We start from the raw sequence: 24974 nt of genomic DNA, 5'->3' as shown, positions 1-24974 counted from the left end.
CCACAGCTCACTCTCTCTCTCTTTGTCTGTATCTCTCCCTCTCTTTTCCTCCTCGTCCCCTTGCGTCTCCCCTTTGCCTTCACCTCAGCTCACCTTCAGGAATTTTCCTTCCCCCTTTTCACGACACTGTTGACACATTTTGAGCAAACCTGGTCTATTTAATCCAGTCGTTGGTGTGCAAACTGTCAGTACTCCCTTTGGTAGGGGAAAAAAAAAAAAAAAAAGCAGGGCAGCTCGTAGCCTCTTGGGTTGAAACCTGCAGTGTGAACACATTCTGTCTCTCTTGTGAAATCATACACATGATGCTATTTCTGTTTACACCTGTGTCACTGTCCCTGGGGCTCATATGACACTGAGACCATTGAATGAAATCTTCCTTTAGAGGTAATTCTTGTTTAAAATGATTATACAATTGAGTTGTGCAGTTAATGTTATTTGTTGTGATATGCTTTTATCCACCGTGTATCACGAGGGCACACACTTTTAGAATTGAAGGGCATGGTGGGAATCGACTGTCTAATTTTTGCAGTATCATGCTCCAGAAATAAAACAGTCACTTAAGTAAAATACATTCAGAAGAAATGTTATTTGATGCTAGGTGTTTGACTCTTTTTTTTTTTTTCTTTTAATGGGAAGCCCAGCTTCTATTACAAAGCAATTATTATTAACATACCTTTCACCCTGCAGGGCCATAATCGTATCATCGCATACAGCCGGCCTGTCTACTTCTGCCTGTGCTGTGGCCTCATTTGGCTGCTTCACTACGGCAGTCTGAGGACCACTTCATCCCGCTTCACTCTGTACGGTGTCGCACTTACCAGCTCTCTGGTGCTCGCCTCAGCCAGGGACCTTGTCATTGGTGAGTGTACACCCCTGTGGCATTTATATGCGGTAATGATATTCCTAACAACATCCTTTATTTGTGTGGCATTTTACAAAGTGCAGAACAGAAGAAAAAAAATCATGACAAAAAAATTAAATAACAAAAATGATCAGGACACTACAAACACATTTTAACGTCATACATAAAAAAAAATCTCTGCTGTGTGTCTGACATGGTCTTGACGAAGAAAAAAGTAACACATTAAAATTCTTTAAATTGCACCTACTCCTTCTCCCTCATTAAAAATTCCAGAAGATATGAATATGCAAATATTTTTACATTCACTGCTGGGCACATGATGTTTTCCTGCTTCACTGGAAAGTTCATTCTCAGTGTATGTGCGTTGGAGGCTTCAAGTTCTGCATCACACTTTTGTGGGCCTCCAAATTATTTGTGATCATGCTCTGGCTTCTTTAAATCAGATGTTAGTACGGAGAAAATGTACACTTTCAGAAATGCTGGTCCCAAGAGCAACTTTATATACTGGTTGCACTGGTATGCCTAAATGTTTGATTTAGGTGCACTGGTGCATTATTTAGATGCACCAGTAACGCATTTTGATTTAATTTCTCAATGCATAATGTGGAACAGGCGGGGATGTTACCGCTTTTATCCCCCTTTTTCAAGGGGTCACGGGGATTACTGGAGCCTATCCCAGTTATCTCTATGGGCGAAGGCCAGGGTACACCCTGGATGAGTCGCCAGCTCATCGCAGGGCCCTTACTGATGGCAGAGGTGCCAACTGCACATTAGGAGCAATTTTGGGGTTCACTATCTTGCTCAAGGATACCTCGACATGTAGCTCAGTTCCACCCCAGGGGAGCCGGACCTGCGACCTCCCGATCACTAGTCGACCTGCCCTACCCGCTGAGCTACAGCCGCCCCAGAAGCGAATTTTTTTTTTTTTTTTTGAAAAAGTAATTGATAGCCCAATTCAAAGTGACAAATCAAGGTTGAGCAAGGAATGGGGAAGTGGTACCGCACAGACAAACACGGCACATGTGCAAGATAAGACATAAAACCTCCTCACAGAAAATATGTTATTAATATTTGTTCAGAAGCAACTGTCCACACACCCAGTTGGTGTTTGTTAAAAGATGTATTTATAGGCTATATTTTTTAAATTGAATCTAACTCATCAAAAGTCAGTTTAGAACCAATCTTTCTGGCACTTATGCTGTGTACCAGGACATAATATCATATTTACAACACTGGCTGGAGATTTGTTGTACAACATTTTCTGTAATAGGTGAGAAATTACTCCACTTCAAGACTTTAATCGTTTTCCCCACACAAAAGACAAATTGAGCTGCGGTTACGAGATTAGAATCTCATCCGCCAAAATGGTTGGAAAGTGCAATATGTACACGAGCCACAATCTCTCTACTAAAAGCGATGTGTCTTCATTGAGAGAGCGTTAAGACGACCTTTCATCAGATTACAATGAACATTAATTGCTGTTAGTTGCCCTGGAGACATGCAGCTGTGCACCAGTACGAATCAATAAGCCAATAGTCTGTCAAAGATGCAGAACAACAAACACCAAGTCATTGTTCTCTTCATCAATCTGAAACTTGATATGTATGAAAAATCAATCAAAGAAAATCGATGTTTCATTTTGTCCCCTTGTGGTTCTCCCTGCAGTATTCACTCTGTGTTTTCCCATCATCTTCTTTGTGGGGCTGCTGCCACAAGTCAACACGTTCGTCATGTACCTCTTTGAGCAGCTGGACATCCATGTGTTCGGGGGCAACGGTGAGTGACTCATAGACGCGCAGCTTCTCTTCAGGGGTGACTTTGACCTCCACAGAATGAGACAATACACACGCTATACACTTGCCTTTATATATAATGATATGGCAGGCTTCATCAAGAGTGCTGATTAGCATTCTGCCAGGCCTGGTGCCTGTCAGGTTGAGTGGCCACATCGCTGACATCCTCTCTATGCTCTCTGCAGCCTCCACAAGCCTTCTGTCAGCGCTGTACAGCATCCTGCGCAGCATCGTCACCGTCGCTCTGCTTTATGGCTTCTGCTACGGAGCTCTGAAGGTAAGAGCAAAGCCAACTAAGATGCAATGAAAGTTTCTTGATATCATTCAACTGTAAATTAAAAGTAATCTTGTGACACAAATACACCATAAAATGAGGATCTTTACAGACACAAAGATTATAGAATTAGAAAAACCTCGACATTAAAGCAACATTAGAAATTGAAACTTGTATATCCAGCAAAACTCCCTCAGTATTGATGCAAACAAAACCTCAGGTATTTAAACTGCCAAAACCACTGTTGCCTTAAGTAGATTACATTACTAAGTGTCCATGATGTCCAATGCACGGAAACATAGGTTTTAAATTATAGGAACATACAAAAACTCATCACGTGATATATTTGATGAGACAGATGAATGACTGCTGAGTTGTTTCACATTGGTGCATCTGCAGTTGACTTATTTTAACAAAAGAGTCAGAGAAAATATAAGAGAAATTTAAGAGAATGTTGCTGCATGAGGCCCATTGACTTGTTCATTAATTTAAGATGACGATTAGCTTGGCGTACTGGGCAATATGGATGCACATCTCTCAGTAAATAACAACCAGCCAAGCCCTAGTATAAATAGTATTTTCTGTTTAATAATGTATAAAAGTAAATCTGGGGGAGCTCCAGAGCAATGTTGGTTTTATTTCACTATTTTGAAACATAAAGTCGCAGCATTAGTCTGTAGGCTTTTGTTTACATTATATAACCAAAGCAATTTGTCTAAAATTGTGAGGACTTCATGTTTAATGAATTATTTTCCTTGAGCAGCATCCTTTCAAAATGACTAAAAAGTGACTAAAAAGAACTTAAAAGTCCTTGAATAAAAGGTTGTAATGTCTGTATGAACCCTGGATCACACTGTTAGTTCATCATTTCATGCAGTATTGATGAAGTTTTTTCCCTTTTTAGCATCTGATTATTATAATTCTTTTGAAACTAACCACAAATCCTGCACATCAGCACAAGAAAGTGCTGTCATTCATTGCAGTTTGTGGAAAGACAGAAAATCAAAATATTTCACTTACTAAAAGAATATTGTTGTGTGTTTCAGGAGTCCTGGGAGCCTCATCACATCCCTGTGTTGTTTTCTGTGTTCTGCGGCCTCTTGGTGGCAGTGTCCTACCACCTGAGTCGGCAAAGCAGCGACCCTTCTGTCCTCATGTAAGTTCTCCGCCTTTACAACAAACCTGATAAGTCCTTTGTAAGATGTGAGACCCGGTGACTTCTCAGAAAAAGTGACAACAGTGTGTGGTGAAATACTGTTCATCAGAAGGGTTTTCCATTACCTACAGGACCCACATCTGCTAGAAATCCACATTAATGAATAATCTCTGACTTTTCAACTCACACATATGCTGTGGATTATCTCAGACAGCAATTTTCGAAGCATTTCAAAAATGCCCCGTTCAAATAGTTTCAAGCTGCTTCACACAATGGTAGCAGTGTTAACAGTGAGTCATTATACGTTCCCTCTGAGATAAATCACCCCCAAGAGATTCACGGTATTTGAACCAGCTAATATTTTTCCTCTTCTTGCCTTTATAGCTCGCTGATACAGTCCAAGATTTTGCCCAATTTAAAGGACAAGAACCCAGAGGACCCTTTGTCAGAAGTACAAGACCCTCTACCTGACAAGCTCAGAGGCTCGGTGGTGAGTAGACCTTCATCGTTTATGTGATTAAAGTCACGACTGGAACTAGAATCGGGCATATGGTTACATTTGCATTTACATTTACTTTAAACAGCTTTTCCCCCTTTTTTTCTAATCCTACCCCCAATGTGTGTCATTGAATGCACAGAACGAGCGTCTGCAGTCTGACCTGATCGTCTGTGTGGTCATTGCTGTCCTTTACTTCGCCATCCATGTCAGCACAGTGTTTATTGCACTGCAGGTACAGTGAACGTTTTGAAGCCATCTCTTTTCATGTTAACTTTCTATTTACATTTTACTGATGTGACACCACAGATTAAATACAAATGGTTGCATATTTACTATATTTAATGATTTATTTTTCCGTTGTGTCTGTGCCCCTCAGCCTTTCCTCAGTTATGTCCTGTATGCCCTGTTGGGGACGGTGGGGTTGCTCACCCACTACCTGCTGCCTCAATTCCGTAAGCAGCTGCCCTGGTACTGCTTCTCTCACCCTCTGCTCAAAACTAAGGAATACTATCAGTTTGAAGTCAGGGGTAAGTACAGTGGATCATATAGCAACGAAAACAGCTCCAAATCAAACCCTAAATGCGGTGATGCAAGAAAATCTTTGACTGTTCAGTCATGATGATTATGGACACATATCATAACGTCCTGTGCAGCAGAGACATTGACAGAAGACTCTTGGTGTTTATCAACTCTGCCGTGTGTCACAGTGATGTTAACGTTCTCCAAACTTGTCTCTCTCGTCAGATGCGGCTCATGTGATGTGGTTTGAAAAGCTTCATGTGTGGCTGCTGTTTGTGGAGAAGAATGTCCTGTATCCACTCGTCATCCTTAATGAGCTGAGTGGCAGCGCCAGAGAGCTCGCCAGCCCAAAGAGACTAGACACCGAGTGAGAGTTCTTACTACTTTCCAACATATTTGTATTTTTATGGTTCTCTCATCTTAGAACTTTCATATAATCTGAAGCGAGGATCAACTTCTTCACCAGCGTGCGCATCGAAAAACAAGAGATTATTTCCGTCATTTACAATCTGCAGTTTAATTTATAATGAAAATAATTGGAACTTGCGGTCCAAACTGACACTGATGTTATTCAAAATGTTTTCCAGGGTCGGCGCTTTGATGATCACAGTGGCCGGCCTGAAGCTGCTTCGCTCCTCCTACAGCAGTCCTACCTACCAGTACGTGACGATCCTCTTCACCGTCCTCTTCTTCACCTTCGACTACCGCCATCTGTCTGAGACGCTGCTGCTCGACCTCTTCCTCATGTCCATCGTCTTTAGCAAGGTGAGAGGAATATACAATGAGTTCTGTTCTGAATCTGCATAAGAGACATCATGCATATGTTTAGTGTCACCTGAAATGTTTTGATCTTTTAAGTTTGACACGAATAATCAGTGCAGGCCTGTTATTTTTGTACGACTAAGGGCAAAACATGATATTACTTTGTTACGCAATCGAAGGACTTTGTAGTTAAAGGTTTTCTCACTGATGTACCATTTCTTTCATTTATTTGTTACAGATGTGGGAGCTGTTCTACAAGCTGCACTTTGTCTACACCTACATCGCCCCCTGGCAGATCACATGGGGCTCAGCCTTCCACGCCTTTGCTCAGCCCTTTGCTGTACCTCGTATCCTTTTACTGCAGTCATTTATCAACACATATACTGTACACTGAGTCACCAGCTTCTTAAGCAGACCTGAGTCCCAGAAGCTTATACTACTGTTTCACGTGTGTTTTGTTATTGCCCTTCTTATTAATGGAAATGAGTGTTGGCTAAACATTAGAAACCCTTCACTGGCTCAGCATTTTCAGTGTATTAAATGTATGGGATTGCATCCGGACAGCAGATGCTAAACACAGCAAAGTATACATGTTTTTTTCAAGTGATCCTTGATCGGAGCCCCTCCAGACTCTGCCATGCTGTTTGTCCAGGCTGTAGTGTCAGCAATCTTCTCCACACCCCTCAACCCCTTCCTGGGCAGTGCCATCTTCATCACCTCTTATGTCCGTCCCGTCAAGTTCTGGGAGAGGGACTACAAGTAGGGAAACATTTTGAGATCCTGTTCCATGTTCGAAACTTAAGTTGTCTTTGTGAATATGCTTCTGTAATGTGTGATTTTAAATCTTCTTTTTCTGCAGCACCAAAAGAGTGGATCACTCCAACACTCGGTTGGCCTCTCAGCTGGACAGAAATCCAGGTGTGTGTGCATCATTGTCCTTTTTAATTTTATGTAGAAATGTTTACGCGGTGTTTACGCGGTGTTTACGCGGTTACACGAGTTAAAGTTGAAATTTATTCATTTATTTTTGGGAAGCATGGTATCTGTAGCTGGCGCCAGAATTTAATTTTGGTAAACTTGAAGAATCTATGCTCTTCTCTAAGTCATTCTATGTGATTTAAGCTAAAAGAACCACGTCTATTCCTGTGATGTTAGTGATTAAAAGTACATGTGACTCACCTGCCTTCTGCCTTTCCATCTTCAGGCTCTGATGACAACAATTTGAACTCCATCTTCTATGAGCACCTCACCCGCTCACTGCAGCACAGCCTGTGTGGAGACCTCCTCCTGGGCCGATGGGGCAACTTCAGCACGGGGGATTGTTTCATCCTGGCCTCCGACTACCTAAACGCTCTGGTGCATCTCATCGAAATCGGCAACGGTCTGGTCACCTTCCAGCTCCGAGGGCTGGAGTTCAGAGGTAAGATATAAAAAAAAATGGACTTGCCACTTCTCAACTTTCAGCTTCACTCCCAAAATCTAATTCGTACACATTTAATAAAACTCCACCACCTTTTTTTCCCAAGCAGATTAAACTAAACCCTCCAAATGATTAACAAACCCTTGACCTGCCCAGATTTGTATTTGTTACATGAGCAGCCCAGCACATAAGCCCAGTCATGTTTTATCTTCCTGTTAAACACACCTGTGTGTGCTTTATCAGCATGACTTCATGCTCTGCCTCACAACAAACACATTGCATGTGACACACTGTTAACTTCTTACAGAATTGGAGGCAGTCCTCAGAGCATGACACTCATTACTAACCTGTCAGCATCTTTTCAACTGTCACTGAGGAAGATATGATCACATAATCTAACTATCTAATCAAATTTTTCTGTGTGTTAACATTTGACTGAAATCTACGTTGTTTATTCTGACGATAAGAATATGTTGATATTTATCTCCACAGGAACGTACTGCCAACAGAGGGAAGTGGAGGCCATCACTGAGGGGGTGGAGGAAGACGAGGGCTGCTGTTGCTGCGAGCCGGGTCACCTCCCTCACATCCTGTCCTTTAATGCTGCCTTTGGACAGCGCTGGCTGGCCTGGGAGGTGCTGGTCACCAAATACGTTTTGGAGGGCTACAGCATCACGGATAACAGCGCCGCCTCCATGCTGCAGGTGTTCGATCTACGACGCATCCTGACCACCTACTATGTCAAGGTTAGTTGGATGGAGCTGGACGGTAACCTTTTAAATGCGCTGTAGATTATTTTGCATGATTTAAATGCATCCCCCTTTCCTGGTCCCAGGGTATCATCTACTACGTGATCGCTTCGCCCAAACTGGAAGAGTGGCTGGCTAACGAGACCATGAAAGACGGCCTGCGTGGATGTGGAGAGAGGAACTACGTTGACCTGGATCCTACCTTCAATCCCAACATCGACGAGGACTACGACCACCGACTCGCAGGCATCTCCAGAGACAGTTTCTGTGGAGTCTACCTGGGCTGGATCCAGTACTGCAACTCTCGGAGGGCCAAGGTAATGCTTGATTATTGTTTCCTGAGCGACAACAGGAACACTTTGGATCAGGCTGTGAATATCGGAAATCTATCTGGCAGTGGAGGCAGTGATAGCTAGCTTAGCACTTGACCGTCATAAATCTTCCTTGTCTCTGCTTTCTTTGTAGCCACTGGACAGTGAGAAAGACTCGGCTCTGGTGCTGCTCTGCTTCGGCCTGTGCGTACTTGGAAGGAGAGCTCTGGGAACGGCAGCTCATCATATGTCCAGGTTATTCAGTAATCTTCATTATAATAAGTCAACCTTTTATAAAGCTTTAAGTGCTGACTTAGAGTTCACTTATGTAGGGCAAACAAACAGACCCGTGGTCATGCATACACATACACTTTTTCTGTCCTCCTTTGCTTTTCGCCTTTGCTCTGCTTTTGACCTCATGAGTCGACTAAAAGTCTTCAACCTCTTTTCTCCATCACAGCAATCTGGAGTCTTTCCTTTATGGACTTCATGCATTATTCAAGGGAGATTTCCGCATCTCCTCAGTGCGAGACGAGTGGATCTTCGCAGATATGGAGCTGCTCAGGAAGGTTGTGGTGCCTGGAATCCGAATGTCTCTCAAATTACACCAGGTGAGACGCACATTGTTGTCAATACCACATGATGACCTTTAATCTCAGGGTCAAATTTTTAACAAAATCTTGCACTTGCACACCTCTAGGACCACTTCACGTCCCCAGATGAATACGATGAGCCGGCGGTCCTTTTCGAAGCCATCTCCACCCACCAGCAGAACCTGGTCATTGCTCACGAGGGCGACCCAGCCTGGAGGAGCGCTGTGCTGTCCAACGCCCCCTCGCTCCTCGCCCTGCGCCACGTCCTCGATGAAGGAACCAATGAGTACAAAATCATTATGCTCAATCGACGATACCTCAGTTTCCGTGTCATCAAGGTGAGAACTGAAACATATTAAAATTAGTCTGTTGATTCCTTAATCGCTACAATGTTAAGTCACTTAACGAGAACTGAACTGTTTTTGCTCCAGGTTAATAAAGAATGTGTCCGAGGCCTTTGGGCAGGGCAGCAGCAGGAGTTGGTGTTCCTGAGAAACAGAAACCCAGAGCGCGGGAGCATCCAGAACGCTAAGCAGGCTCTACGAAACATGATCAATTCTTCTTGTGACCAGCCCATCGGATATCCCATCTATGTTTCCCCGCTGACCACCTCCTACTGCAACTCACACCCCCAGCTTGGACACATCCTGGGAGGCCCCATCAGCATCGGGAATATACGAAACTTTGTTGTGAGCACCTGGCACAGGTTTGTAACTCTCTGCACTAGTTTCATACTGCCACTGTTAATGTTTTGTTTTTTATTCTCCCTTTATAATTATTTAGTTAAATTGCAATTCTCTTTCTAGGTTACGGAAAGGCTGTGGTGCCGGCTGTAACAGTGGCGGGAACATCGAGGATTCAGACGCAGGAGGGTTGTCCTGTGGCAGTGGGAATGGGACTGGAGGCGACTCTCAGCAGAGCTCGGTGTCGCAGGGTGGGACCTCTTTACCTGCCCCCTCCCACTCATACCAGCCACACACTCTGGGTGAGCAATGCTCCCCGACACAACCACTAGTACTATAACTAATATGGCAAATTAATGTTGTTGAGTCCTGTTAAACTAACCGGAGCCACTTATAAAAATGAACTTAAATGTACTCCTTTGAGTCTTAAGAGACTAGAGTGTACAAATGAACTTTAAGTAAAGGGTTGCCCTGCTTAATTTAATTATAAAGATTGGTTTACTCATCAGGCATAATAGTGCTTTTTTCTGCTGAAGGTCTTCCAATTGTTTTTTTAAAGTCATACAATATGCAATACATCACAGATATAGTTGGATAAAGTTAACACGAGTGTACTTATTTAAAGTTAACTATGCCTTTGCAATCCCCGTGTCCAGGCACCAGTCAGAGTTCCCAGTCTGTTCAGTCGGGATTAGTACGTCACTCTCCCGCCCGAGCCTCCGTCGCCAGCCAGTCGTCGTCCTACCGCTACAGCAGCAGCCGTCACTCGTCCCTGCGCACCTCCACCACAGGTCTGGAGCCCTGCCGACGTTCCTCCACCAGCCAGCTGTCTCTACGCACACTCCCCACATCCCTGCAGCTCCGGCTGGGCTCCACATCTGACCCTGCCGGCCCCTCCGCCTCCCTCTCCAGCCACAGCATCCCTCCCTGCAAACGCCACACGCTGGTGGGCCTTCTGGGCAACGACGGCCTGTGCAGCACCGTGACCGACCCCCTCAGCCAGCATCATCACCATCATCACCACCCGCAACAACACAACCCCACCGTCTCCACCGTGCGCAGAGACGACATCTCCTACAGAGTGCAGGTTTGTGTGTAAAAAAATGAGCTGGAATGAAATAATGTCAGAGCGCTGGCAGCTAGCAAGTGAAATTACACAGTTTCAGAGATCAACAAACAGAAAACTGTGCCAGAGTGTTTCTCATTCAGCTGCCTGTGCTCTGTTTTGTTGGTGTTGTAGCTCACTGACAGATACAACTTCTTAACATCAACACCACATTTACAGCCTTCATAATGTATAGTTGTTAATGCATTCTAAGCAATGTATCCCACTGATTATGGTGATATCCTTACTTTTTATCTAGCGGCGCTATGCGGTCAAAATCAAAAAAAAAATTATCCAATACTTTGGTTTGTGACCAAATACCTGCAAAACATACCACCTGGTCCCCATTATCCTCAGCTGTACTCTGACACACTAAACTAGCTTGTGATCATAATAAACGCTACACTTACACACACATGCTAATTATGCTTGCATTATCTTTGTGAGCTTGATGCTAGTATTTGGCTCAAGTACAGCCCCACAGAGCCTCTAGCATGGCAGTAGAGCTTAGTCTTGTTATGCATGTAATTAAAATATAGGCCATTAATAGAGTTTAAGAGCAGGCCAGCATCCGCTTAACAACTTCTAATTACAGTAACACTCTACTGAAATGGTTCGGCCTATTCTGCTGCACTGGTTGCAAATAATCTCTTTCTCTACTAATAACTCCAAGCTGTCATATAAAAGCAAAACGAAGAGAAAAACCTTACAAGACTTAAATGCTATCAAAATAACCATCTGCACTTTGTGTATCTGTATCCACTCAGTAAGTCGGTCAGTCCTGCCTTGATGTGAATCGTATTGTTGTGCCTCTGTGATGTCTCTCAGATTGTGGATGTCAGTCACGTGCTGGAGAACATTAACTTATCGAAGCGGAAGGAGCTGCAGTGGCCTGATGAGACAATGAGACTGAGGGCAGGACGGACCTGCTGGAGGGACTGGAGCCCCTTAGAGGGCATGGAAGGACATGTAAGTCTTTATTAACATCTGTAAAAGCATAAAAACAGATCTACGTTGACTTATTCTGGACTGTTACATTTAATCTGTTATGATTGTTTCACAGCTCACACACTCTCTCACTCTCCGACCTCTTTTGCTTAAAACATGATGATTATCTTGTTTGTACTCGTGCCCTATTTTTGGGCCCTGTAACAGCCTCTGCGACCTACTTGCTCCGTAACAATAAACGCCTCATAAATTTGATTGGATGCTTCCTGTCTGTGTTGCCCTCTGCAGGTGATTCACCGGTGGGTGCCTTGTAGCCGTGACCCAGTCAATCGCTCCCATATCGACAAGACCATCCTGCTGGTACAGGTGGAAGATAAGCTAGTGCCCGTTATTGAGACTGGGGTCATTGAGTTGGGTGCAGAGGTTTGAGACGAGCAAGCACACACATTATCCACACAGACCTGTGTGAAGATGAAGCCAGACCTCCCTGGCTTTCAGCAGGACGCGGGAGCCTACAGACAAATAGGAAATGGGAGCTCTCCCCCCTCCCCTGTTCCTTATCGCTGAGGGGGAAAGGAAGCCAGGGAAAAGTGCAAGCAGAGGCAGAGTATACATTCATCCAAGATCCTTTACTGCATCCATACACAGCCACAGTATCTGCCTTGCTTTGCGTCTCATAAATGCTGCATGACAGTAAACAACCCTTAAATTAAGTTAGTTCTTGCTACTGGTAATTAATTTCTATGCATTTCATCGACTATTTCGTTGGCAATTCTGACAGAGTTGAGTGTAAACGAGCGTGTGGAGATTTTTTCTTTGTATTTTGATTGTCTTTAAATAATTTGCCAAAATAAGCCTGGTGTTGAATATCTGCCACGGTTTCATACACGTGAAAGCTTTTTTTTTTTTTTTTTTTTTTTTCCTGCTGCCAAGACAACAGAGAATTGTGATGCAGAGACTTGACGACGCTGCGCTCAACAAACTCCTCTGTTTAATTGTTGTCATTCCGTTTGGATTACTTTAAAATTTGCAAGACTACGTTTGCGCAAAGAAAAAAAAAGAACTTGCACTATAATTTGTTTTTGTTTTATTTACAGTGATGCACTACACTCTTTAGATAATATCACATTTTATTTATTACAGACTCTGAATGGCCATGGTTACCGATGCCTTGGGAATGAAAAAAAAATGCAATCGTCATTCTGTTTTCAGCCATTTTTATTTTACTATTTTATGTTTGATAAACTTGAAAATAACTTTTTACTGTATATGATTATATCTATATCTATACATATATATATTTACACAAATATATATATATATAATGTCAATGTATAAAAGATTTTGTTTTCAATATTTATTACTGTGAACATGGTATTTACACTTTGTTACATCTTCTTTATTTCTTTTTGGGACAAAGGTTAATGTATTAAGGACCATTGGTTGAAAACAAGATGCCGAATTTTTGATGGACTGTTTCACTATTTAACTTAATTCTTTTTCTATATGGAGAAATAAAAGTTTGATTTATTGCTGACATCTTTAATACGCCTCCTGTTTGTGTTAATTCGGAATTTCCTAATCTAGCAGACGAAAACAAACACACCAGTGCACACTAACCTCCGTCATCAACAAGGGTTTTTAGTGGATGCTGCAGAAGAGACAAAGGTTAGAATGAAACTTGTGATTAGCAGGTGCAGTGACAGTGCAGTGATAGGGGATTTTATGAGTTTCATGCTGTGCTTTATAATATTCTTTATGGCACAGAATCACATGACATTTCCTTGTACCCACTTTCACTGGTTATAAGGAATTGTGTAAAACGCTGCAAATAATTGGTGCCATGTGCTGTAATTGTGTCAAGACTCACTTCATATGATTTGGCATACAAGCAGTGGTGGAAGAAGTATGCAGATCCAGAAAATAATGCATTGAAAAGCTCACTAAAGTAGACTAAGAAAAGAGTTGACTGCAAAATGTACTTGAAGTATCAAAAGTGAAGTTATCCAGTACATCAAAATTTAAACTTTAAGTCAGACTTTAGCGAACTTGACAGAATAAAGGAGCAAGAATATAATGTGATTTATTTTATAGCATCTACCAGCTCATGTTTCATTCACTCTTCTTTTTTAATTTCTGCTTTATTTTATTTTTTTAGTTTAATGCACATAGGGAAAAAAAATGCATTATAGATTGGTTAAATAAAACAGAATACATACAGTATATAATGATCGACAAGTAAAACAAAACCAATGCAGGGTGAGCCAAAATACCCATCAGGGCTTTATGTGAAACATTCAACCTTAAGACAAAAAAATAGGTAGCAAATGTATGACACAGCTGAGGGGAAAACATAAATAATTGACACCATTGTCAATATTATTGATAATATGCAAAGTGGTAAATGAGAAAAATGTTTCCCAGAAATAAGAATTCAAATCTTCATAATCATCTTATACAACAAAGTACCTGGTGACTTTCTTTCACAGTTCAAAGTTCTGCTTTATTGTCATCATACAATATTGGACTGTAAAATAAAAAGCAGTTGCAGCCCCTTCACACACAGAGAAAGTAATATATATTAAGAGTATATTACTTTTCACCACTGTACCGTCCATTCTCATGTTAGTAAAGGCAACATGTTTTTTTTTTAAGATAAATAAATCATTAAAGTCTTGTTTTCTGGGAAATGATAATCCACTGGGAAAATCTCCTTAATCTAGTTTTCACTTCATCAGAAAACAGACAAGCTCATACATGTTACAGCTCTACCAATCACATGACTGTTTACAGTACAGCCCCGCCCCCTCGAGCCCTGTGATTGGCTGCTGCCTGAGAATTCCTATCATCTGTTTTTCCCGACGTCACATATAAATGTCCCATTGAGTCGCTGAGCATGTTCATGTATTGACTCCACCGCTGTTTTCACCGCAAACTTCTGCCAAAGAAAAGGTAAAAACATGTTTTTCTCTTGTCCTGATATCGCTGGGATTTATACAGAATATCTGTAAAAGCTTTCTCGCACTCTCAGCTGTTTTTAAAAAAAGCGTTTTTATCGTGTTGTTAGCTTGTTGTGCTACCAACCAGCTAGCTAGTTGCCGAGAATGGATATCGTCATGTGATGTCCAGGCAGTCAGGTGGCGTGTTTGTGTTATCTATTTTTTTTTTTTTTTTTTTTTGCATACCCGTCGTTGTTTATCGCCACATCACAGTCCAACCATCAACAATAAGTTTATTCTAAGAGTTTATTTAATGAGGAGAGATTTTAATGGTCCATGTTTTCCACCCAGGACTCACACATAAGAAGAGGACATGTTTACGTCAGTCTTCGCCGTCCTGCTCGGCCTGAGTCTCGGGCTGGTGAATGCATTTCCTACCCAGGAACCGGACAAAGGGAAAAACTGGGTAGTCATCGTTGCTGGCTCCAATGGCTGGTACAACTACAGGCACCAGGTGAGAGTTGTACATGAAACTGATCCCTCAAAGTCACCTTATCATGTGCAAACTTTGCATGACCCAGTTGTTTTCCTTTATAATCCGCATTGTGATAAGATAAGGCACTTCCACTTCACCATACATACTCACCTAACCTTTTAAAATGTGCCTTAACCTTCATCCAATGCTCTTTACTTTCCTACCAGGCCGATGCCTGCCATGCTTACCAAATCGTCCACAAGAATGGCATCCCAGATGAGCAGATTGTGGTTATGATGTACGATGACTTGGCACAGAATGAGGAGTGAGTTGAGTTGACTTTTCTTTTCGGTTTCTGTGGAGCTTATCTTTGTGAAACAGACTTCTCCTTTCCCCTGACATATTAAAAAAACACACATTAGTTTAGCTCCTTAGCGTTTGACCCTTTTAGTCTTGCTCAATTGCAATTTCGCAGAATATGTGAATAACATTTGCAGGGTTATGAATCTTGTATAGACGCTGTACTGCACGTTTCTGTAACAAGACTGTAGTTACTCGTTATTAACATGCTTTATTACTATTTAAGTTCAAGGGCAACTTTATTTGTTAAGTGCAAGATATAAGTAAAATAAACAAACATTGCACAGAGGAACCAGCATAATCATGAGGATAGATATAAAAACAATACACTGACGAGTATTCTGCCACCTCGCTAGCTAAGGTATGACCAGCATAACACTCCAAATTTAAAAATAGATTAACAAAACTATTCCAGCAGCAACATGATGATAAAAACGTACATAGATCATCCATCAGTTGAGCCAATAGTCAGGTGTTAGGGTTGTGTTCCGACATGTGTTTTGAGGTCCTCGCTCGACAAGAGTATTAGCACCTGTTTTGACACCTTTTTAAGTTAGGGTTGTCCTGATCAAGTCTTTTTTGGCTCCAAACTGATCAGAGTCATGTAATTAAGGAGTGTCTGCTGATGCCAAATCAGACCTGATTAAACTTGTATCATGAGCTTAAATCGTTGGTATGGTGAGTGAAACTTTGAAAGGTGAACAGTGAAGTTCTGGGAAAGACATTTTGAACAGGCGAGAAAGATCGTCTTTGACTCATTATGCTGAACGAAACTAAGTAAACAAGCTCTCTTTGTTTTCATGACTGAATAAACAAACTGACCCTAAAGGACGACACAATTTCACACTGTTTTACTTTGTTTATATGTGGCGGACCCTGCCACCTCTCTAGCTCCAAACAGTGTTCTGGGGACCTTACTCTCCCTCTGAGAACAGCTTGTTTTTTTCAGTTATGGAAGAAAATATTTCTTAGTTTCTGTTACTACCCTATAAATCTTGACAGCATTAGAAAGTTGAGCGTCAGGATTTCTTCCCCGAAACTACATCGTGCCCTTTGATTAGGAAAGTACTGTACTCGTATGCAGCCCCATTTGAAGACCACAGACACGTCGGTATTTCTCATTTCGCTGTGGTATGTCAGCTCTGTGTGGTTCTTTGTCAGAGCAGCAGCACCGTTAACAAGCTGTCAAAGAGACTCACTGAGCGAAGTCACAAGGAACTGATTTTAGCGTTCCTGCAGGACTGACGAAGAGTTACATTACTGACATGATGTGTGGATAGAGGAGCCGTAGTGAAAGCAGACCCCACAGTTTCAGTCAAATGGGATCGCTGCTGCACACTGAGGTGTTTAACAAAGCTGAAGAAGGATAATTTAGTAGAAAGTAACCAAAGACATGCTGAGGAATATAGTTGTTCCGCTGTTGTTGACCGTCTGCAAACTTGAACTTGGGCTGAGTGTCCGTGTATCAGAGTAACTCCACATAATGTAGGTCAAGTTTTAAAGAGAGGTTATGCAACAGCGATTGTATTATATCCTGGTCATTATCAACACATATTGGATTTTTGGTTAATAACTAACCGTGCAGCTTGCATGATGTCACATGAAGACAAATCGATGGCCACCTGTACTGATAACAGACAACTTTTCAAGTTTTTCATTGATTAAATTATCTTATCACAAATTGATGACTGCAACTAACAGTCATGTTCATTATTGATTTAACTGCAGATTGTTTTCTCAGTAAATTGTCTACAATAGGGATGTTAATGATTAATCCGTGATCGTTTAAACGCTGTTAGGAATTAAACCTGTTAAAATGTACTAACCTACAACTACAGATGGGCACAAATATGAAAATGTGTCTTTGTACAAATTGCATTTACTTACGTATTAAATACATAAGACATGATTTAATTTAAATCAAATAAAAGTACTTTCCAGTTTAAAACATACAAAAAGTTGTCCTTATATAAGCTGATATTATTCCATTTTAGCCATGTCGTCACCTCAGTATGGGTTTGATCTTGTTGGGCCAGTTGTTGAGTAGTGACAGACGGGTTTAGTCTAAGATTAGAGTAATTTTGTTTTACTTAATCTGTTATTTTTAACTCATGGTGTAGCATCAAACATCGGTACATGTTCTTTTAACCGAATGTTAAAGAAATTGATTCATATTTGCATCCATTGTCTACAAAATGTCAAACAATGGTGAAAACTGTCTGTCACAGTTTCCTAAATCCCAAGGTTACACCTTTAAATGTGTTGTTTTGTCCGACTGACGATCTAAAACTTGTTCTGTCTGCAGTCACAGGAGACAAAGAAAAGTTTCAGCTCTACATAAACGACTGTAACAGAGCTGTTACAATAAGATAGATAAGGGTGGTGGTGGTTGTTCCAGACAGTGACTCTGCAGTGAAAGGGGAAACGAGCGTGAAATACTGTGGAGTTGTCACCTGATCCGTTGGTCATTCATCTGCTTTCCGTCATCATGACTAAATGTTTTGTCAGCCATTTTCATTTCCCCCTTTTAAAATCTGAATCATGTTTTCGTTACCAGCAATCCCACCCCTGGAGTAGTGATCAACAGGCCAAACGGCACCGATGTTTACAAGGGAGTTCCAAAAGACTACACTGGTGATGTGAGTGCAAATATTTGTACATAGCTCTGCAGTAAATGTTTACCATTAGCAGTTCGTTTCACATTCCAACAGCTGTGTGAAGCAAACTTTGATTTCTGGGTGGGTGTTTTTTTTTCTTCTGCAGGATGTGACCCCGGCAAACTTCCTGGCTGTGCTGAAGGGCGACTCCTCGAAAGTCAAAGGGGGCTCGGGAAAAGTGTTGAAGAGGCAAGTGATCGAATAAAACAAGATATGGAGGAGTGAATCTCGCGAAGAGATGAAACTTGATATCAGAAAAATCCGGTTTGTCGAGATAATGTTTATAACTCTGCTCTCTTTGTCTTGGCAGCGGCCCCAACGATCACGTGTTTGTGTACTTCACAGACCACGGGGCGCCTGGTATTCTGGCCTTTCCTAATGATGATGTGAGCACTTTTCTACTTCCTGCACATTACCCACGAGCATCACACGGATGAGCTGCCTCTTAACCACAGAGTATAGACCAGGAACTAAATATTCTAATGCTATCGAACGTGTTTCCCAGGCAGCTATGTCAGTCATATGATGATGAGTCATGTTCCCTTTTACATATTTGAACACCTTGATTTAACATCTGAGCAGCGTTTTGACATCTAAAAAATAGTCGAATGCTGCACCACAAAGTTTGGTTGAAGTCTTTGAAACAGAAAAGGTATCATCAGCCCCTTTTAGACAGAGATTTTGCTATAGCGACGCAGCTACAGCTCACCTCTACACCGCCTTTGTTCTTTTTACACTGAACCAAGCAACTCTGTTACTGCCTCCACTGGGGGATCAGAGGCAGAACAGCACTCTGCCCCCATTCCGCCTCTGTGGCTTTTATACAGAAGGCAAAGTGGAATGATGGCACAATATCACTGTCTATAATGTATCATAAAGAGCTGCAACAATTAGCCAACTGATCTGTAAGTTGATTGAAAGACAAATGATCACCAACTATTTTGATAATTGCTTTCCTCCTTACAATGGTAAAGACTCTTCGGATCTTGGACTGTTTGTTGGTCAAGAGAAAGCAATTTGTAGACTTCCCTTTAGGCTCTAGAAAACTGTGATGAGCATGTTTCACTTGCACATTTTGGCACATTTTATAGTCTTAATGATTAAAGTTCGGGATGGTGATTCTGGAGAAAGACAGCGGACTGTTGAGTCTCATTCCCAGGTTGTCAGATACCGACGTTTTGGATCCAAAATACGAACCCAAATTCATCTGTGTGTGACGAGCTGGGAATGAGACTCAACAATCAGCTATCTTTGTCCAAATTCGCCTCCTGTTCACTACCTTTTAATCAGTTATTAAGAAATGATATGGCAGATTCATTTATAAAGAAAACAATTGTTAGTTGCAGCTGTGTACTGTTTATATCTTGAATGGTTTGTATGTAGAGTCCAGCGGGATACTTTGAAACATTTAAATTAAAAGCAGTTTCTGTCCTCCCTCTTTGTCTGCAGCTCAGTGTAGACGACCTCCAGGCAACCATTAAATACATGCACGACAATAAGAAATACAAAAAGGTACGTTTCAACAATGCTTTTGTTGTTGTTTTTTTTTAAGAAATACTGTATATGTGGCTTAATCGCTGACCTACATGCTGTATGACATGTATACAGTCAGGTGAGGATGTATGAAGCTGCGGTGGAAGATCAGACGATAAAACTTGTTTTTATCTTCTTTCCGCCCACACGCACATTCACAGATGGTGTTTTACATCGAGGCATGTGAGTCCGGGTCAATGATGAACCACCTGCCTGCTGACATTGACGGTGAGTTGAACTTTAGCTTATCAGTCACTTTCCGGTGAAACCAGGAGATAATGAAGCTTCAATCCCAGTGTAGGATCAGTATAAAGCATCAGTCGTTGGACTCATTTTGAACTTGACTTCACCTTGTGACCATTCGACCTCACTCACATTTGATGAGGAATTTAAAAGTCACAACTTGAAAGCCAATCAGCAAAAATGGCCAGCAGAGGCTCATGTGATTTATAGGCCCTTTTCCTCCCCTCAGTGACTCACATGTCATCTTTGGACCAGACTAAGATCAGCACTTTAGTTTGTGACTCGTATTCCTGTGTTGTGTCTCATCAAACACTGAGGTCAGCGTTATGGTTTGTGGTAACATGTGAGCCCAGTCACTCTGTCATGTGTTTGGCCTCATGTGATAACCATAACACGGCACAGATCAAGGTTCTGGTTTTATTGTGTTAACCAGAGTTTTTCACACACTCCCCTCTGTGGTTTTGATGACACTAAGACATCCCATGTCTACATGTAAAGCAGCAGTTTATTTTCACACATATCCACTTTTGAACTTGTAACGAGCGTTCACACTCTTCTCGAGCCTCGTGTGTTGTGTTTGAAATGTTTCTGAGCCTCTCAAACAGACACGTGGTTTGTGTTTAGGTTTGCTTCCTGAAAAACTATCATTTTTCTGCCAAACTGTCACAATATGAGAATGTCTCTGTGTTTTCAGTGTACGCCACCACAGCGGCTAACCCTCATGAGTCCTCTTACGCCTGCTACTACGACGAGAAGAGGGACACGTACCTGGGAGACTGGTACAGCGTGAACTGGATGGAGGACTCTGATGTGGTGGGTGTTTTATTTCAATCACAGTGAAGTAGGGACACTCTATATGCCGATAAACATGTCAATATTTACGCACAAAATAAATAAATGTGTACAACAGTGAGTGCTAACCTCGGTGACAAAAACAATGTATTTCCTGTGAAGACTTCGCAATAAAGGCTACACAATGTTAGCCAGTCGTGTTATTGAAGTGTTGGCTATAAGGAGAAGAAAATGTTGGGGTTTTATTAGCTGTTTCCATTGCTATTAAATATACACTGTCACCTATTGTAGCGGGAACTACCACAGAAACAATTGTGCGTGCTTTACAAGATGTTAATGTGTATATCTGTCTTTAGTTTCCTGTATTTTCATGTCGTGGTTGTCGGTTGCAGACTGATTTTAATGATACGAAAGCAACTCAGAATATATGAGGTACATTAAAGGTGTATTTGCCGTTCCAAACACCTGGTTTCAAAGGGCAGGAAAAGGAAGTGGTGAGCGTTTCCAACAGCAGCAGCAGTTGTTTGTTTTAACCTGCAGAATAAAAACCGGGTAGGTTGTTTTCATAAGCAGCAGTGATTGCACTCATGGGCCTATAATAATATACTGTAGAAGCATCCAAAACAGAAACTTAATCAAAAGGAAAAAGATAAAAAAAAACTGTTTATTTATCAAATTCTTAAAAAAACGCTTTAGTTTTACAGCTTACTTAGCTTCACTTCTGTGCATTGGAAACATTTTGTTGCCTATTTTTATGTGGTGGTGGTTTTTTTTGTGCTTTCAGGAGGACCTGACCAAAGAAACTTTGGTGAAGCAGTTCAAGATCGTGAAGAGCCACACAAACACCAGCCACGTCCAGCAGTACGGAAACAAGGTGAGAGAAAGACTGACGGAAAACTGCTGAAGAAGGGAAAATTTAGAGCCAAGTTCTTGTGATATCTTGAGGTATTTGTGACATGCAACAAAGTAATGTGGTGGGAGAGTTTTAGCTAGAATACACGATTGTTCCCTGCCCTTATGTTGATACTTACCTTGAGATTCTTTCTTTCTACTCAGACTCTGGCGCACATGAAGGTTATGGCGTTCCAGGGTAACCCCAAGGCAAACAGCCCCCCTGCTCCTCCAATGACCCTGAAGCCAATCACAAACCCGGATCTGACCCCGAGCCCTGACGTTCCTCTCGCCATACTCAAGAGGAAGTTGATGGCCTCCAACGATATCAGAGTTGCAAGGGGGATGCTGATGGAGATCAGCACCCACCTCAAGGTAAAAACGAGCTGTCGTGACTTTACCATAACTGCACGAATTCAACCATAACAGATCTCATGTTACAGATTTCTGTGTGTGAATATGTGTGTGTTTGTGTTCAGGTCAGGGAGCTGATGGCTGATACCATGCGTGAGGTGGTTGAGAGGGTGACCGGCAGTAAGCTGGAGACCGAGCAGGTTCTGGACCAGAGAGCCGATCTCTCCCAGCACGCTTGCTACAAGGCTGCATTCAACCACTTCAAACACAACTGCTTCAACTGGCACAAAACTGAGGTAGAGCTGCGCAAAAGAGTCCCCTCAGTACATTTAAAGCAGAACGGGTTTCCATATTCGGAAAGTGTCGGGTTATTTTTTACATTACGGTTGATTAGTCAGAGTTTTGGCAGGATCCATCTGCAGCTGATGGTTGAAACTTACTGACATGCCAGAAGTGTGGTTCTGCTTTCAAAAGAGGAAGCGGCAGATGTGTTTCCCATGCTACTCATCAGCCGGTATTAGACTTACATTCATTCGCTTTCTTTGCATTCAACTGACTCAACTGACTCCAATACAGAGACTGACTAAGCAGCAAATATAGTGAAAACCTTTTTTAGCTTATTTAAACTTCTCAAGTAGAATTCACCAAACTCTCTTAACTTGTGTCTCATAAATTGCTCGTTTCCACCTGAAAAGTGCCGCCTGGTTATGAGGTGAGCGTGTGTAATATAAGTAGAGAGAAAAAAGAATAAAACTAGCAAGTAAAATTGAACTAAAGTACATGAACCTAGTCGCTTTCCATCGCTGCATGTAAGACAGAAGTGCAGATATATAAAAAATTAGGGTGACGTCATTCTCTTATTTTTAGCCTACCTGTTAGCTCAAAGCTAGTACTGGATCATGTAACTTGATAACATTTTCTTGGGTACTTCCATTCATTCATTCATTCGTTTCTTTTTCTCTGAAACGGTTTGACATTTTGACTTCCACAAATACAACGAGTGGGAAACAACGGTGTGGTCACGAACATAGAAGCATCACTGTTTGTCTCAGGGGACATTTCTGACACGTGATGTCCTCTTTTGTTTCAGTATGAATACGCTCTGAGACATCTGTACGCTCTGGTGAACCTGTGTGAGAGAGGATACTCTGCTGACAGGTACGGTCTACGATTCTACTTCCTCTCTCTCTTTCGCCCTTCTCCACCTTTACATTCATGAAGTAAAGAACATTTCGCCTCCAGCTCCAGTCAGCAGCACACTACAGCACATAAACACTCAACAATGGAAATCAAAGAGTCAGGTTGTTAAATGAGAGTGGAGATAAATCCACTTTGAAATCCTAAAAGTTAGAGAGTAATCTCTGAGCTCTCCTCCCGTCGATAAATGGCTTTAAATCTGAACAGAATCTGATGTAGCGCTGGATGTTTATTCCTCCAGAAGGCCAACTCTCTCCTTTCTCCACTCTGCCCGGCTTTCCCCACGCTCTGCAAATGTCTTGTTTTGATCGAGAGAGCTCTAGTATCATAAATTACACATAGTGCTTTTGAAGGGACAGTGTGTAATATATCAAGTATTTAGCGCCATCTAGCTGTGAGGTTCTACATTGCAACACTCCTTTGCTCACCCCTCCCGTTTTGAAGTCGTTGGAGACGTTCTGGAAGCTGCGGTGGCCCTGACGGATAAGAAACTCATTTTCAAAATATGGACTCTTTCCCAACAGCGTCGAGTATTTCTACTGATTCAAGTAATGAGGTAAAGACGTAGTTAGTTATTAAGGCTATAAAACTAGAGGCTCCCTCTCTGTTCCGCAGTCAAGCTGGCTCTGAGCGAAAACGCGTTTAGCCTTACTACGTAGTACCACGTAGTGCTTTGTGTCCCTCTCGGCAGTCCATAGTTTTTTAAAACCGGAAAGACATGGCGGCCTCCATAGAGCTTGCCCGTGCTATGTATATTCAGAGAGGATAAGTCAGATTGTTGGCAGAGGTTATTGTACACCAGTGAGGACTTACTGATGAACGAAGACGTTGATTTGAGTAAATAAATTACTTAAATCGTTACAGACTGTCCCTTTAAACTGATAGAAAGTTCTACGACACTCTCCCCTGTGTCATTCTTGTCAAGTTTTATTTTATATTTTATATGACACAGAAACCAATTGTGTTTTTTGTTGTTCCACTCTGCAGCATCCAGAGTGCCATGGACTCAGCGTGTCATTTCAGAAAGTAGACGTGTCTCTGCAGATCCAGGAGAGCCTCACATCAAACTGCTTCCTCCTCCGTGTGGGAAGACGGAGCTTCTCTTTGCACTGCTTAGGAATCAATCCGACGTGGAGTTTGACGTTATCGTTTGATCAGCACACTAACTGTTGTTTTTTTTAAGACTGTTTTTTTGATTTTACTGAGAATTTTTAAACTTGTTTCGTGATGAGTTGCACTATTGCTGTGAAGAGTTTGTGGATGACATTTTACTGCTTTGTGATTGTTTTATTCGTGTATCCATAAGACAGACAAATACAATACGAGATTCATGTAAAGGAATTTGCTCTTAGCTTTACTTGTGGTGTGAAAGGCTTTACATGAATGAATGTTTGATTGACATGTAAAGGACATACCACTATCTATTGAATGTTTGCTGAACCTCAAGAGACTCTGTTGTCGCACAGGGATCTTGAAATAAATCTTAAGACCAAAACTGCCAAAAAAATGACTCGCATTTCCAGTGTTTCTACTCCTGTGGATATTCTGCCCATGATTTAAACATTTCCGTATATTTCACAGCAGCGTAGTCTTCCTCACACGTTAACAGTGGGTCGTCTCCAGGAGAGGATTTGTATGGTGTCAAAATAATTCTACCTAAGCCTATTTTCCTGTGATCAGAACCGCCTTTTTCCCTTAAACCATGAACCACTGTCAGCTTTATAGCTCCCCTCTGAGCATGTTTCATTTTACAGGATATTTCTTTCATGAAAATAATATTTAAGCAGATTTAGTGCTTGATCCAAACCAGGAATCATACAAGAGCAGCAGGGGCTGATGTGAATGGTATTAGTTCTGTA

The 24974-nt window shown here is 41.8% G+C and overlaps 2 protein-coding genes across 3 annotated transcripts in view; both read left to right on the top strand.

Moving 5' to 3' along the window:
- The window catches only part of pcnx1 (pecanex 1), a 39349-nt gene extending 26129 nt beyond the window's left edge, over window positions 1-13220 (top strand). Inside the window, exons 14-36 of one of the 2 annotated variants that reach the window (XM_030391987.1) lie at window positions 688-859; window positions 2528-2638; window positions 2841-2932; window positions 3976-4085; window positions 4470-4575; window positions 4724-4816; window positions 4961-5111; window positions 5329-5470; window positions 5691-5868; window positions 6104-6212; window positions 6495-6624; window positions 6725-6783; window positions 7070-7285; window positions 7778-8031; window positions 8121-8351; window positions 8500-8600; window positions 8806-8956; window positions 9046-9276; window positions 9370-9644; window positions 9745-9872; window positions 10278-10708; window positions 11555-11695; window positions 11963-13220. In XM_030391987.1, the coding sequence (XP_030247847.1) occupies window positions 688-859; window positions 2528-2638; window positions 2841-2932; window positions 3976-4085; window positions 4470-4575; window positions 4724-4816; window positions 4961-5111; window positions 5329-5470; window positions 5691-5868; window positions 6104-6212; window positions 6495-6624; window positions 6725-6783; window positions 7070-7285; window positions 7778-8031; window positions 8121-8351; window positions 8500-8600; window positions 8806-8956; window positions 9046-9276; window positions 9370-9644; window positions 9745-9872; window positions 10278-10708; window positions 11555-11695; window positions 11963-12103 (3753 nt within the window). In that variant the 3' untranslated portion in view covers window positions 12104-13220. Of the gene's footprint in view, window positions 1-687; window positions 860-2527; window positions 2639-2840; window positions 2933-3975; window positions 4086-4469; window positions 4576-4723; window positions 4817-4960; window positions 5112-5328; window positions 5471-5690; window positions 5869-6103; window positions 6213-6494; window positions 6625-6724; window positions 6784-7069; window positions 7286-7777; window positions 8032-8120; window positions 8352-8499; window positions 8601-8805; window positions 8957-9045; window positions 9277-9369; window positions 9645-9744; window positions 9924-10277; window positions 10709-11554; window positions 11696-11962 lie in introns of both variants that reach the window. The other variant, XM_030391986.1, reaches the window with a different exon arrangement.
- Window positions 13221-14505: 1285 nt separating this feature from the next.
- lgmn (legumain) lies at window positions 14506-24606 on the top strand. Its single transcript, XM_030391999.1, has 14 exons — window positions 14506-14626; window positions 14965-15127; window positions 15316-15413; window positions 18006-18087; window positions 18212-18294; window positions 18416-18491; window positions 19555-19617; window positions 19800-19866; window positions 20576-20694; window positions 21458-21547; window positions 21730-21939; window positions 22044-22214; window positions 23009-23076; window positions 24103-24606. The coding sequence occupies exons 2-14, from the start codon at window positions 14987-14989 to the stop codon at window positions 24143-24145; spliced, it is 1311 nt and encodes a 436-aa protein (XP_030247859.1). The 5' UTR covers window positions 14506-14626; window positions 14965-14986; the 3' UTR covers window positions 24146-24606.
- Window positions 24607-24974: the final 368 nt, after the last annotated feature.

This window comes from Sparus aurata, chromosome 16 (assembly GCF_900880675.1).
Source record: "Sparus aurata chromosome 16, fSpaAur1.1, whole genome shotgun sequence".
Lineage (NCBI taxonomy): Eukaryota > Metazoa > Chordata > Actinopteri > Spariformes > Sparidae > Sparus > Sparus aurata.
The sequence above is the reverse complement of the archived record's forward strand: the minus strand, read 5'-3'. Positions and strand labels throughout refer to the sequence as shown.